Source organism: Aythya ferina (genome assembly GCF_964211825.1).
Source record: "Aythya ferina genome assembly, chromosome: Z".
In the NCBI taxonomy this organism is placed as follows: Eukaryota; Metazoa; Chordata; class Aves; order Anseriformes; family Anatidae; genus Aythya; species Aythya ferina.
In genome coordinates, this window is record NC_140299.1 from 42198425 (window position 1) to 42214899 (window position 16475).

Below are 16475 nucleotides of genomic sequence, written 5' to 3' on the forward strand. Positions count from 1 at the left end.
CCCTCACTACAAGACGGGCATCAAGGTTTGAGTCCAGAGAAGGGCAACGAAGCTGGTGAGGGGCCTGGAGAACAAGTCTTATCAGGAGCGGCTGAGGGAGCTGGGCTTGTTCAGCCTGGAGAAAAGGAGGCTCAGGGGCGACCTTATCGCTCTCTACAAGTACCTTAAAGGAGGCTGTAGTGAGGTGGGGGTTGGTCTATTCTCCCACGTGCCTGGTGACAGGACGAGTGGGAATGGGCTAAAGTTGCGCCAGGGGTGTTTTAGTTTGGATATTAGGAAGAACTTCTTTACTGAAGGGGTTGTTAGGCATTGGAATGGGCTGCCCAGGGAAGTGTTGGAGTCACCATCCCTGGCAGGGCAACATGAGGAATTGTTGACACTGACACATACACACACACACCCCACCACCACCACTTTCTTCCAGAACTCATTGCTGGATGGAGAGAAGCGGGCATTCATGCTTTAGGTTCAGATTCAACCACTACCAAACCTGTGTTTGAACTTTGAATTACAGGACTTGCTTTCACACTATGCTCAGTGTCCCTAGCCACACTTTTTTCTGTTGCTCTTACTCCAGTTACATTGGAGTTTCATGTGCATGAGAATATAATGCATTTGTGGACTTCAGAGCAGGTACTAAAACCAATTCCAACACATATAAAAATCATTGAGAAGTAAGGCAGAAGGTCAAAGTTTGGCTTCAGGCCAAAAAAAAAAATACAGCCAATGTTACTCTAAAATCACCTCACCAAGGAGGTCAAGCTGTTAAAAGTTTGCAAGTACAGAAGTACAGATGGCAGCAGTATTCAGGAAAGCAGCGTCTGTTCTCAAACCTAGGAACATACACCAAAGTAGTTCTGCCAGTAAATCTGAGGACTAACTTAAAAATCTACAATATTTCTTTCAGCTTGTTCTCAGCTACCTTTTACTTTAAAAGAAGCATATTTATTGAGTATTGTACTTATTAAAAATATATTTATAAGAAGAGAGCAGACAATAATATCCTTTTAAGTTCAAATTGTATCAATATTTAAGGTTGTTAATTTTATCTGAAGGAGCTTTAAATTTGGATTTGGGGGTGTTTTTTCTTTGATGTATGGACTCCTAAGCATTTTCCTTTTGAGGTCTAGAGCCCTATAGAGCATATTTGCAATAGACTTGTTGTTTGGTTTTGTTACCTTCTTCTTTTCTTTCTTACCACAGTAATATCACATACTAGTGATGTGGAGACTAAGTGGTTAAAATATCCCTCTAAAGATACAGCTATGTAATTGCAAGCCTTGTTTGTGCTCAGTTATGGACATCTCTCAACAGAGATGCAAGCTGATGACTACTTATTGAGGCTAAGTATCCACGACTTGGTATCGCTCTTACATGCTCTTGGCTGCAGAAATTGGTGAATCTTAACCACAGAAAGCTGACAAGTCATAGATGCTATGTCAGACTGCAGCCCATAAGCAGTGGCAAAAAGAAAATACAGTTCAGAAAAGTAGTTATTGAAACATATTTTATTGTACAGTAATTTTCAATATAGGGAAAGTGTAGTTCTTTTTAAGCATATGCATGTACAAAATGACAGTGGATGCAGTGATCACTCATTTGGAGGAGGAACAAACTTCATGAACACCACAGTTCTAATCATAAACGGTAAAAATTAAAGTTTCAGAAGTTTTCACAATTTAGAGCTTTATCAAAATTTGATACATGCCATTGGCAATGAGTTTCTTCCTCATACTAGTATGAAAATACATTGTTATTTTAAATACTTTATATTTATTGGGAAACTTCCACAGCTTGGGTTTATTGGTTACTCAGCCACACTAGTGACTAATTTCACATAAACTCAACTATCAATAGCTATAACTCAAAGGGCAGAAATTACAGGAAAAAGACTTCATTTTACAAACTATGTAATGCATTTGTACCTACATTCCACACATCTGGGACAAATTCTATTTAACCCTAAGGAGGGTTTTCTTACAAAACAAGGTATGTGGAAAAAAAAATAAATAATAATAATGATAATGAATAATGATGCTACCAGTCCTGCAGACATCCATAAGGATTAGGATTACTATTACTGATAGTAATGCAATGGGAGAGAAATACTAGAATCTCTAGTGCTGTAAAAACTTTCTCCAGTCCATAAGTAGCCTGTACAGGGTCAGAGGGATAGCATCACATGCTATATCAAAGCTGGCACAGGCAGTGGGAAAAGGCATTTGAAATACAGATGAGTTATTGGATCTATTTTTTAATTATTTATTACAGTCAGAAACGTTTTGGTAGTAAGTTTCTTCCTAAAGTGTCTTGATGATATGAATAATTATCTCACTTCTGTTTATGAATCAGGGATCTTTTACTGAAATTTGTTTCTCTAAAATATTACATAACATTGTTGAACAACAGTAGGTTGTGTAAAATAGAAAACATTCATACAAATTAACAGATTGCCTGCACTGGCACAGAAGCTGTTAGCTTAACTGGGTATCTGCATGCGTACACATCTACATGACGCTCCTTGAAGCAGTGGGCTATAGATATTTTCCTTGAAATACATTTTAGCAGGCATACAGATGTAAAACTGCAATTTATTTTTCCTAAAATAATAGAGGATTCTGTACTCTGTACAACAAAAATAGCTACATTGAAAAACATGTAATCCATGTTAGGCCACAACTGTATTTCTAAGAACAATTAACCAAATCTTCAGCATGTCTTATTAAGCCACTAATGTATGCTGAACAGGCACAAAATGGTTAGAAGAATAGTGATTTATCAGAACATTTTCAGGGTGTCTAAGAAAAATTATTGCCTCAGATACGTGCATTATGCCACAATTAGGGTCAAAAACAATACAGGACAAAATAATACTTCCATGTCAACTGAATAAAAATAATATATTTACAGATCACGAGGAGAAACATAAAAATGTCTTCCCTTTTTGAATAAATATATGTATTAAGGGAACACATCCACTAACTAAAAAAATAGCTTTGTATGATTTAATGAATAGCTCTTACACACTAAACAAAACCATAAAAACATTTAAAGTACAATAGTGCAACCATGTCAGAGCATAAAGCTGAGGTTTTTCACTTTACAATTCAGGTAGAAGGCAAGGTAACTTTTCAACGCAAAACAATGGAAAGCCTCAAATATTCATTATTTCCATTTACAAACACATGGTTTTGTTTCCATACTTAAATATTTTTTTTCAAATTTCTCTTGCTTTAACACAAATTCTACCTGGTGTTATGTGAATATTTAGACTTTGTGGAGCTGATTTCTAAAACCAATTCCAACAGAGCTATAGTTATATCCCCATTCAGTAGCACTTTTTCTAGTAATTCATACATTGATCATAAAACTAGTCCAAGGTAAAACTTTGTTAACAGTTTCCAACCCTGAATCTTACTTAAAAAAAAAAAAAAAAAAACACTGTTGCTTTACTTGACACACATAAAAATTACATAGCTTAAAAAAAGTGATTTGGTTTGCATAGTTTAGTCAAATATCACTGGAGAGATTTTGCTCATTAAAATAAATGAAAAAAGGTACCCAAAATGCCCAGGGCCCAATCTGGCATAGGAAAAGAAAAAATAGGTCCCTGAATTCATGTCCTTCAGCCAGGCTTTTCTCTACAGGAATAGATATTCACATAGCACTCTGTAAGAAAAGCACCTCAGATGTGAAATGAATTACTGCACATGCACACACGTGGCAAACTAAGGATCTGGAAGCCACTTTTGAAAGGGGTACTCCACATTGTTACCATACTTATGAGGAGAAGATAGAGGGTAATCTAATAGACTACAGCTACTAAAATTAAATGATTTAATCACCTACTGAAAGGAGAGTTACAAAGGCCACAGCCAAACTGTTCTTGGTAGCAGCAGATGGTAAAAAACACAGCTAACCTAATCTACAACTGGCAATAGTCCATCTCTGCTTAAGTGCTTGGGAGGTTGGGAAAAAACACATCCTGAAATCTTTCTTGCAAACAAATTTATGTAATTTTCTGTACCCAAGCAAAATGTTTTGCTGATGCGGGCTTGTCAAGAAGGTTTACACAAATGTATTTCACCTTATTTATAGCAGGCCAAGACCACAGACTTGGTCAAACACTGTGATTCACCCAATAGACCATAGAACACCAAGCTCCGTCTCAGTTCTGCGAGTTAAATGAAGATAGTAACACTGAAGAAGCAGTATTTTGGAATGCCAGTAACAAGCTTACAATCATGACCTTTTCTTCTTGAGAAAATGCAAACTCCACCATGTTGTGAGCATAAGCTCACTTCAGAAATCATGCACAGATCATCTCCACCTCTCTTCTCTACTGCAGAACTACATGCAAGTACAACCCACATTGACTCTCCTTCCACCTTATTCCTTTGGACAGAAGTTTTAGACACAAAGATAACGAAAGATGCCCTCATCAGTTAGCTCAGCTAGGCATGGTTTTCTACTCAGAGAAACTCCAAATAGCTTTCCCTCAGTATTTCAAAGAGGACATTAAACATGTCTTTTCTTTTATGGCTGAAGTACAATAAAGTGAAATAAAAATGTCTTATTTCTTCTGGCATTAGATTTCTTTGTCATGTTAAGAACAAGCTTTCATATAACTACCGATTAGCCGCTCTGGGTCAAGAGGCTCAAAAGGATACTTAAAAACACTGTTCCCACTCCTTTAAAACAGTATTTTTTTTTTTAACAATGATGAACCTTCCTATTTCTAAGAACTCCACATTTTATACTACTGATAACATAGCTCAGGCTATACAGTGTTCAAATATAGCACTGATAAAACACAGTAGCAGCTGTTGGTCATATGGGTTTCCACTAAGTCCATAAAACTTTACTCAAGGTTGATTTATTGAGGCAGGTTTCAGCCTGGAGATATTTTCTATATATAAACAGAAAACATTGAAACAGTTCACTTGCTCTTAAGGGGTCCTAACCTACTCCCATCAAAATTACTGAAAGCTGAGAATTGTACCATGATTGTTGACAACAGAAATACCTTCAATTTCTACTACACTATATGACTGTTGGGAACTACTGTAAGCAGTAACAACTCAGCTTTTAAAGATCCTGACACCTCAAACTATCACCCACTGGTATCTCAGAATTTTCTTATATTCAGGCTATGGTATTCTCATTAAGACAAGAGGTTGCTATTCATTCCAGAGACTTTCAGTGAATAGCTCACACAGATGCTTGTACATGTGCAGCAATTCTTCCACCTGCATGCCTAAAACTTCAAAAATGTCTGAAGAATATCCAAAACAGACTCCTCTGTCCTATTACAAACCTCAATTAATGTCTAAATGGGAAACATTTGAAAACAAGCAAAAATTACAATCTCTATCTCTCTGTAACACTATTAATGATCTAGTCTAAACAGGCAGGTACTGGATTATTAATTAATCCCAGTAACCCTACATATCACAGGTATTATAGATCTACCTGGGATTTGGAACTGTAATGGCCTGTGCAAAGTCTGCTTCTCAGTTCTGAATCATACCTTAAGTCCCCAAATTATCTCGCCAACTTTTGTGAAAATTAAACCAGTACCCCATACACCCACTTCTGTCTTCTCCCAAGAGACCATTCTACTTCATGCCCTGAACTTGTAACTAGGAAACATCTTAATGGCTTGGGGTTTTCTTGGGAAGTGTTTCATGAAGGTGTAACTTGAGGCCTTCAAAAAACTAGGTACATGGGCACAAGAAAAAAAGATTAATTAAAGTTGCAATTTTTTTCTTTTGAAAGTGATATTACATTATCTTATCATATTCTGTATGTAAGAAATATTGAGCCCATAAAGAAACAAGCAGGTAAACAAGATAAAATATATTACAATATTTCATGCACTGACTGCTGCAGTATTGATTCAGAGCTCACTTCATTGAATTACAATACTTAAGAAAGGTGAAATCAGAGCCTACAGGACAAAGCAAATGTATAAAAATGAATTAGCAGAAAGCAGAGTCTGGACTTTTTCCATGATGTACAACTTCAATGTACAAAAAAACACAAATGTATAAATCCACAGTAAAAAGAATACATAATTGAAATCCTTCATTATTTTTTTTTTTAATAGGTATATACATGTATGTATCTGAGTTAAGTCAAGAGTTTATCACTTAAACGTTGCAACAGTTTTTTGTGAGTGCTGATTTTTTGACAGGCATCCCAGCCAGGCTGGTTATTGACCTTGTATCATCTTGATTATCACTTCGTTTTCTCACTTCACTGTGAAGGAAAAAAAAAAAACAAACACAATAAAAATACAGCCAGTGAATATATTTCTACACGCATTCATGTTCACTATTTTGTTTCAGCAGGCATCTCTTACACAGGTCACCATGACTTAGTTAACTCCCATTAAAACACTAATACAATTGTTAGTGTACAGAATCAACATGTCCCTTAAGTTTCGATTTGGAGGATTGAATCAATATTTCTATACAAATCACTGCTAATGTCAGAAATACAATTTCTGATATGTAAGAACACACAAGCATTCTTTTTTTCCCCTGCCCTTTTATTTTGCTCATTTTTCTTTCATTTTTTTTTTTACTTCAATACATTACCATAGAAACAGACTATGTTCACAGCTGAAAGTATAAAACTAAATAACTGCAATTTCAGGTATGTATTTATCCTCAGAGGAAAAACATATATTTTTGGATGTTTTGTTATAAACAAAAACTTTAAAATTGTGTATGTAATAATGACTATTGATACTGTATTCTCACACAGCCACTGTCATAGGGCATCCTAGAATAGTCAAAAGCAAGTTCTAGAATTTCTTGCTAACATATGTGTGTATTACACATATACATATATAATTTAAATCCTCCTTGTACCAGTAGAATATGAAGTCCACTCAGAACACTATTATTCAATAAAACAGTGGCAGAAAGGAACCCTGCAAAGAAGTAACACTTCTTTGTCTGTATGGTATCTGCTCTAATGAAATGTTCATTTAGAAATTTACATTTCAAAATGAAATGCTTTTCTCAAAGAATAAGGGTTACAAACTGGAGAAACTGCAGCCAACCATTCCAGATCAAGGCTCTGGGTAGTATCTAAAGCATATAAGATTCAATGAACCTAATGAAGAAATATATATATATATTTTTTTTTTTGAGATTCTATAAATAAAGGCTCCAACTGCCAAAACATTTTTATCTTTGAAACAGTTAAACAAATTTATCATGGTTAAACATTAGAGATCATTTTCCAACTGTGATTAATGTTATGGAACTATGCTATGTATGTTCTCTGATTTATAATCCACTGCTGCATTCATGGCCAGGTTCCTGGAAATAAGTCATTTAACAAATCAGCTGCTGACAATAACAGACAAATAAATGCCTGTGTTCTTGCTGCAACTGTGATGGACTCATTTTCCTGGAAATACAAGTGCTCTTGAAAGTCCAGTGTGAAGAAGCAATGATGCTCTCCAGGAAGCCAGTATTTTGTATTTAAGCCCCATTAATTAATAGTGTTATTAATTAATAACACTATTTAATAACACTATAACTGAATTAAAAAATATATACCAAATGACAAAAAGTTTGATTATTGAATTGAACTGCTAAAAAAAAAATAATAAATATTAATTTGGTCTGTAATTCTGACCTTGAGTTCCCCATATTAAGCTGAAAAATCCGAGCCTGAGGATCTCTTATATACTACCAGCGCTTCAAAATAATACTGTAACACAGGCCAGCTTGGAAAGGTAGCAAAAGTGTAACATTTGGCTCACTCTTTATCACAGAAATAGCACATTGCTAAATAGATATAAAGCACAGTTTCTGTCTTTTAAATAATTTAGAGACATCAAGGAAAATATGTGGGATTAGAATGGTCAGTAATAAAGCTGAATATATATTAACATATATGGAAGAATTAAGTATTAATTATATGCATAATTATATGCAAGTTGAATTAATTTATGCATATGAAAGAATTAAGAAAGTAAATCCACATACCACTAAAAATATGATTCATTCACCAACCAGGTTTTAAAATTGTGGGGTCCATAACTAAGCTCTAATTTAAATATTAATAATTAAGACAGCCATGTAACATTTGCAGCAAAATTGTTACTTGATTAAACTGAGAATAAAACCCACCTTACATTATTGATAGATTTAATGTGGTATTCCTTTTATAATATCATTGGTTGGATTTTACATTGGCACAATTTTAAATCTGTACATGTGTACATACGTATATACTTTGTATGTACATTCATATATAAAACATATTCAAATATGCATATTCAGCCCAGAAAGTCAGCCACATCCTGGGCTGCAACAAAAGAAGTATGGCCAGCAGGGCGAGTGAGGCGATTGTCCCCCTCTGCTCTGCTCTTGTGAGACCCCACCTGGAGCACTTCAGCTCTGCATTCAGCTCTGGGGCCCCTGCACAAGAAGGACATGGACCTGTTAGAGCAACTCCAGAGGAGGGCCATTGGAGATTAACAAAGATTAAAGGGGCTGGAGCACTTCTACAAAGACAGGCTGAGGTAGTTGTGGTCGTTCAACCTGAAGAAGAAAAGACTCTGGGGACATCTCATTGCAGCCTTTCAGTACCTGAAGGGGGCCTACAGGGAAGCGGGAGAGGGGACTCTTTGTCAGGGAATGGAGTGATAGGACAAGGGGTAATGGCTTTAAAATAAAAGAGGGTAGATTTAGATTAGAGATTAGTAAAACATTCTTTACAGAACAGAGGGTGGTGAGGCAGTGGCACAGGCTGCCCAGAGAAGCTGTGGATGCCCCATCCCTGGAGGTGTTCAAGGTCAGGCTCTATGGGGCTTTGGGCAACCTGATCTGGTGGGAGGTGTCCCTGCCTATGGCAGGGGGTTGGAACTGCGTGATCTGTAAGGTCCCTGTAAACTCAAACCATTCTATGTTTCTATGATTATATGTTTATTTCAAATTAGAAATACATCTACTTACCGAGCAAGATGAAGAACTGCTTCTACAATATTAGATCCATCTTTAGCACTTGTTTCACAGAATAGTGCATTATAAGTCTGTGAGTGAAAAATAAAATGTTAAGCCAACTCAACCAAAATGGTTCTCATCTGTATATCTATATTCAATTAAAAATAATTCCTTAGTAACTCAATGAATTGGGACACATATATTTAAATCAACAGGATTTCACTTCAGTACTCCAAAAAAAAAACAATTGCCTTTTAATTGTAACTTTTTATATTTGGTATATAACGAATTCACAAATTAAGTTAAAAATACATTGTAAGCTCAATGTCTGAACTCAATCATCTTGTCCACAAAACTGCAAAATAGGAAAACTTGCTAGGTCAGGTTACTGAAACAGTCTGTTAGCTACTAAACCATATAACCTACAGCATCTGGTATTTTAGTTTAACCTACAAATTAACCAGAAATATCATTCCATAAGTAACAGACATGCTACCTGCCCATGTACAAATCAATCAATTGCACAATTATACAGCAACCCAAGACACTACAGACTCTACTTTTTTTTTCTTTTTTTTTTCTGCAAAACATGGGATATGCTCATCCTTTATCGAACATATAAAAATATGCACAAAACTTGTCCATGCTATTTCCAGTGTTCCATTTTTCTATCTGTAGACATGGTAGGAATGCAAAACAGTCCCTCAAAAGTGAAAATATTCCATTTGAAAGTTGAACAAATGCAATAAAAAAAAGGTTTTTAGTATGTTAACAGCAAAAGGAGAACAAGAGACAACCTTAGTCTGTTACTTGATGAGGTGGAAACCTAACAATTGGGATATATATAAAGCATAAAAAATTAGTGCCTTCTTCGTCTGTCTTCAACACCAGTGATGAGTGGTGGAATCCCTGGAGCCCTGAGCTGTAGGACCATGACTGGGGGAATGACAAACTCCCAGCCAATCTGAACTTGTGTATGTTTGCTACTCCTGCTGGATACATATATCCATATATGGATACATATATCTGTTTATCACAGCCTGGCTCAGTTTGGAAGGAGCCTTTGAAGATCATCTCGCCCAAGTGGGGCCCTGTAGAATTCATCTTAGGATACTCAAAGAGCTCATTTATGTCATCACAAGACCTCTCACAATTATCTTTTAACTGTCTTGGGAATCCAGAGAGGTACCAGTCACCTGAAAGCTGGCAAATGTCCCGGTTTTCAAGAAGTACAAGAAAGAAGATCCTGGTAACAGGCCTAATTGTCAGTCTCACTTCAGTGCATGGTAAAATTATGGAGAAGACTATTCTGCAAGTTAGTGACAAACACTTGAAAGACATTGCAGGCATTGGTCATAGTCAACACAGGTTCACAAGAGGAAAATCCTGTTAAATGAACTTTCCTTTTATGACAAGGTTACCCACCTAACTGACCAAGGAAGCCAGTATAGGTAAACTTTTTGGATTTCAGCAAAGCTTTTCATAGTGATTCTCAGTCTATCTCTAACAGTTGGACAAAATGTCCAGCATATGCCTAGATAAATACATAATGAAATGGCTGATGAGTTGGGCTCAAAGGATTATAGTAAGTGTGCTTACATCAGGCTGGAGGCCAGTAACTAGGGGGGTTCCCCAGGGTTCCCTTTTGAAGTGAGTCCTCTTCTATGTTTTTATAAATGATCTGGACATGGGATTCAAATGCATATAACATTAATTCACAGATGACACTAAATTAGGAGGAACTGTTGAATCCCTCAAGGGCAGAGAGGCCTTGCAGAAAGATCTCTAACATCTTTATCAATTACCTGGACAAGGACATTGAGTGCACCCTCAGTAAGTTTGCAGATGACACCATATTGGACAGGAGTGTTGATCTGTTTGAGGGTAGAAAGGTTCTACAGAGGGTTCTGTATAGGCTGGATCGATGAGATGAGGACAGCAGCATAAGCTTCAACAAGACTAAGTGCCAGATCCTGAACTTGGTGCACAACAGCTCCATGTAACACTACAGGCTGGGGGAAGAGTGGCTGAAAAGATTTTCATCAAAAAGTGACCTTGGGGTATTAGTCAATTATCAGCTGAATATGAGCTAGCAGTGTGCTCAGGTGGCCAAGAAGGTTTATGTCAAAAATAGTGTGGCAAGCAGGACTAGGGAAGTGATTGTCTCCCTGTATTTGGCTCTAGTGAGGCCACATCTCAAGAACTGGGTTCTTTGTTGGTCCCATTGTACAAGAAGGACTTCAAGGTGCTGAAGCACATCCAAAGAAGGGCAATGAAGCTGGTGAAGCATATAGAGAACAAGTCGTATGAGGAGAGACTGAGGGAACTTGGGTTATTTAGCATAGAGAAAAATGGCTTAGTGGAGAGTTCATCACTCTCTACAACTACCTCAAAGGAGGCTGTAGCGGGGTGGTGGTCGATCTTTTCTTTCAAGCAACAAGCAATAGCACAAGATGAAATGGCCTTGAGTTGCACCAAGGGTGGTTTAGTTTGGATATTACAAAACATTTATTCACTGAAGGGGCTGTGAAGCATTAGAACAGGCTGCCCAGGGAAGTAGTTGAGTCACTCTCCCTAGAGATATTTAAAAGGCTTGTAGATGTGGTGTTTAGGGACATGGATTAGGGACTTGGCAGTGCGAGGTTAACAATTGGACTTGATGACCTTAGAGATCTTTTCAAACCTAAATGATTCTATGATTCTATCTTGACAGACTAGAGGGTTGGAAAATCACCAACTGTATAAAATCTAACAAAGGCATCGTCAGATTCTGCACCTGATATAGAATCATACAATCACAGATATGGGGCAATCTTGGATATTTATATGGACTGAGGGTAAAGCACAGAAAGAGATATGGGGGTTCTGGTCGACATCAAGTTGAATTTGAGTCAACAGTGTACCCTGACAGTCAAAAGGGCCAAACATATCCTGGGGTGCCTCAAGCATAGCCTTGCTAGCCAGTCAAGGGAAAGCATTGTCCTGCTCTACTCTGCAGCTCAATTACTATGTGCAGTTTTGGGCACCACAATTTAAGAAGGACATAAAACTATCAGACAGGATCCAAGCAAGGACTGCAAAGACGGTGAAGGGTATAGAGGGAAAGATGTACATATATGAGGAGCAGCTGAAGTCACTTGGTTTGTTTAGCCTAGAGAAGAGGCTGAGGGGTGGCCTCATGGCGGCCTGCAGCTTCATCAAAAGGATTGGGGGGCAGGCACTGATCTTTTCTCTCTGACAACCAGTGACAGGACCCAAGGGAATGGAATGAAACTGCATCACGGGAGGTTCAGGTTGGACATCAGGAAAAGGTTTTTCACCAAGAGGGTGGTTAAGCACTGAGACAGGCTCCCTAAGGAAGCAGTCATGGCACTGAGCCTGATGTAGTTCAAGAAGCATTTGAATGACACTCAGACATATGCTCTGATTCTTGGTGGTCCTGTGTGGAGCCAAGAGTTGAATTCAATGATCCTTGTGGGCTCCTTCCAGCTCAGGGTATTCTACAATTCTGAGCCAGGCTAAGATTCTCAACTGCTCACTAGTGTGCTTCATTTCATCGGCAAAATTGCATTGGCAACTTCTCTCTGGAAGCAGAAAAGCTCAGTATCCTAGTATCCGCTAGTATCCTAGCATCTATCTTAGTACTCTAGTATCCACTCACTTCTGACTATAAAGACCGAGAATATCCCAGCATATAATGAAGTTCATCTCAGTGCAAACTTAGCCCAGCAAACACTATCAAAATAGGACAGCTTTCATTAAAATTATCCATGAATCCTAATGACTAGATTTGAATAAATGACCAGAAAATTACTTTTGTTTACAAGATTTTCACAGAGTTTTTATATTATTAAGTTATTAAAACCATTTTATACTTAAAAGGTAGACATAGATCTTACCATAGCCAGCTTTTCTCCATAGTTTATAGGCACACATTTTTGCCCTTGTTCTGTAACTGCTTGACGGAGATCTGCTTTGTTTCCTACCATCATAATTGGAATATTCTCATGAGTTGCATCCTGTAAAAATGATTTTACTTCTTTATTGCTAGAACACTGAGAATGCAAACAGGTAACTAGCATCATTGTATCATACTCCCTTCTTTCCCCACAAAAATTCTTGTGCAATTTCACAAAAAAAAACAACAAATTGTCTAAGTCATGCTGAGAACTTTTCATGACAATCTATACTTGAAGCAGTCAGTTTAAGTATCAGCCTGCAAAGATGTGCATCTATAAGCCCTGTTACACAGCACGGAGTTTCATGTGTTAAATTAGAGTAATGGAAACAGTTATTATATCTAAAAGCCTTATGACAAAAATACTATGGGAAGAGTGATCAACCGTTACACAATGATAAAAAAATATAATTTGCTTTAAGAAGACAAATTAAATATTTTGCTGACACTTTCTCTCCAATTAACCAAGTCTCTTACAACAGCAAAATCTTTTTCATCAAATACAAATTTGTATTAAAATAAACAAGAAGTACAGAAACAGAAAGAAATACTAAAAAAATCCACTTGGACTATAGCTAATTTGGAGTATTTAATATGCTGTTTTAAAATGCAGAGGTTCCACGGAATACCTCAGGCACAATCTGGTATGGGCTCTTGTGTCCATTTCAAAAGAAAGTGAATGGGAAGAGTGTGATTACATGATACTCTTTAATTTTAATGATGTATCAGTTTTAACACTGATTATGTCAGAATACACTTTAATACCCTTAGAATTTCAGTTTCCCTTGAACTTTTACAAGAGATTGCAGTTTGGCTAATTCCATCCTTACTGAAGTTTCATAAATCAAGCCAAGTCAATCTAAATGGACTCTGGAATTCTAAAGTAAAAAAATAAGCTTTCAAATGAGAATAAATGCAATAAAACATAGTCTGTAAGTTGCATATTAAGGTCCTTACCTCAATCATATCCACCCACTCTCGCACATTAAGAAAGCTTTTTTCACATGTTACATCATATAACAGTAAGACACCATCTGCTCTTCTGAAGTATGATTTAGCAATACTTCGGAATCTTTTTTTTTTTTTAAAAAAAAAGAAAGTAAGAAAGAAAAAACTTCTGTAAGGTCACATTTTCAAAAAAAAAAAATTAAGATTTAACGACACAGCATTACAGTATTACACTACTGAGTATGGAGATTCTCTCCACATTATAAAATGTGTTTTCTCTAGCTTTTTTCATAACTAGTTCTGGAAAACTACTTATGCAGCTCTACATGTACTTAAAAATCCATAGGATTCTATCCTAATCTTATAAAGAATCTTTTGTATGAAAACCATGTATAGTGTATCTATTACAAATATCTCACTGTATTTTTTATTATCTGGCATGACTTTTTTGCTTACATATAAGTTCATAACTTGACTGGGTTACTCTGATATGTTTGAAAAAATATGAAGCCAATAAGCTTATAGCAGGAATGAATCCATCAGTTTAGTCATCTACAGACATCATAACACAGTCTACTTAACAGCCATACTGCAAACAGATATTTATACATATATTAAAATATTCTTCACAAACTTATTACATGGGAGGAGAATGACTTGGCTTCTGACTACCTATGTGACATAAACACTCTTTTAGCAAAAGTAAACACATACAGCTCAATACACATCTTTGCCAGGGAACAGATAAAACTGACTTCTAAGGTGTTAGATTAAACCCATAATGAGCTATAAGATGCCAATGAAGTAATGACTCTGTAAGAAAGGATTCTGTCAAATTCTGTCACAGAAATCTGAAGAACATTGCTTGCTCACTCAGTACTTTGTACAATTCTGCCACATGTTTTTTGAAATCTTTGGAGAGAAGAGAGATTTTTCATACACTAACTACAATGCAAATCGGGGTCAGGAATTTCAAGGAACGTGTAAGTAAAGAATATCTCAAGAATAAACTTGTTCAGAAATACAGATCTGTAATGACAAAGACAAAAGAGTAAAAATGGAAGAAACAATGTATATCTATTCCATCTTTTTGTATTGCAAGAGAGGGACATATGGATGTAATTAATTAATACTGTGTTGAACCTCAGCTAGCTCTCTCTGCAGAGAGAAAAGGCTATCTTGGGCATCACCAAAGCTAACAAATAAACATTCCACCTGTCGCAGTCTCAGCAGTGCAACATCACATCTGTCTACAGACATCTACATATGGTCATAATGACTTATTCACTATTGATCCATGTAATATTTATTTGTGTTTTTTTTTTTTTCCTAGATGAAAAAGGTACTATGTAATTTAGGAAAAAAAAAAAAGCAAAAAAAAAAAAAAAAAAGCATTGAAATTACTTAAGTTGCGTGTTAAGTTTCACTAACCTCTCCTGCCCAGCCGTGTCCCACAGCTGTAGCACTGTAGGTTCTCCATCAACAATTAGTCTTTTCATTTGAAAATCCACCCCTGAAAAGAATTATACATGTAGTCTAATCAAAAACCTTTAAAAACCCACAAAAAATGGGATGTTAACTGTTATATTATGTGGCACATATTTCAAACTATATCTCTTGTAACAGATTATCTGTTTTCAATTATTCACATCATCCTGAGCTGCAAAAAATCCCATGAATATGGCAATGCATATTTCATTTGTATTTAGAAAAAACATTTAAAGGCATATTTTTCCCACACATTTTCCCAGGTGCACTGATTCAAATCTTGCATTATGATCAACAAACAGGAAGATCCCTCTACACTCCATTTTGCAAAATACTTTTATAGATTTCTTACTTTTTTTTATAATACAGACTTTGTTTCAAATCCCCCATAAAAGAAAAAATTCAAATTAGACAAAAATTCTCAGACAGAGACAACAAAACAAATAGATAACTGTGGTTTGATTGGAAGGCAAACATTCAGTCTTTGGAGACAAGTTTCTTATCTGACATCTATAATAATACACACAACAAGCCAGTCAGAAATCTCTCCAGCTTCAATGACACTTTGAGAAATGGAGATAAAGAATAGTACTAAAGAAATAAAAGGAGTATGAAAGATTAAGGAAAGATGAAAGAGTGGAGGAAACCAGACAGCCATGAAAAAAGTGAAAAAGACTGTAAATGCGTTCTAAGTTCATTACTCTGAAACTGCCTTTTTTGGTACTTTCTGTTGCTCAGGAACAGGCTTTGTGCTTTACAAAGAGGAAGTAGATCAGAGCACTGCCCTATTATCCACTCAGTTATACCAGTTATACTACTAAGCTTTAGTGCTCAACTAAATCTCACAGCCTAAGAAAGTGCAAGTGGGTGTTCAGGAAACCCTAGCAATCTTTTCACCCACTACTTTTACATAACAGCAGTGATATTCATTTTAGAATTTTAAGTGAACAACTGTACCTAGGGTTGCACTGGTATTGCCTCTAAATTCATTCTTGCAAAGTCTCATAAGGAAACTGGATTTTCCCACTGCTGCATCTCCAGCAAGAACAATCTTGTAAGCCTTCTCTGAACTCGGGTATTTTGGAGTACATTCAGTTGCACATGACTGAAAA

The 16475-nt window shown here is 36.4% G+C and overlaps 1 protein-coding gene across 2 annotated transcripts in view; it reads right to left on the reverse strand.

Moving 5' to 3' along the window:
• Positions 1–1490: 1490 nt before the first annotated feature.
• Positions 1491–16475, reverse strand: part of RASEF (RAS and EF-hand domain containing) — a 39815-nt gene continuing 24830 nt past the window's right edge. For both annotated transcript variants that reach the window (XM_084504398.1, XM_084504399.1), the window contains exons 12-17: positions 16321–16468; positions 15307–15388; positions 13885–13999; positions 12869–12988; positions 8982–9058; positions 1491–6261 (exon numbers count right to left, since the gene is read on the reverse strand). In XM_084504398.1, the coding sequence (XP_084360524.1) occupies positions 6153–6261; positions 8982–9058; positions 12869–12988; positions 13885–13999; positions 15307–15388; positions 16321–16468 (651 nt within the window). In that variant the 3' untranslated portion in view covers positions 1491–6152. The remainder of the gene's footprint in view (positions 6262–8981; positions 9059–12868; positions 12989–13884; positions 14000–15306; positions 15389–16320; positions 16469–16475) is intronic.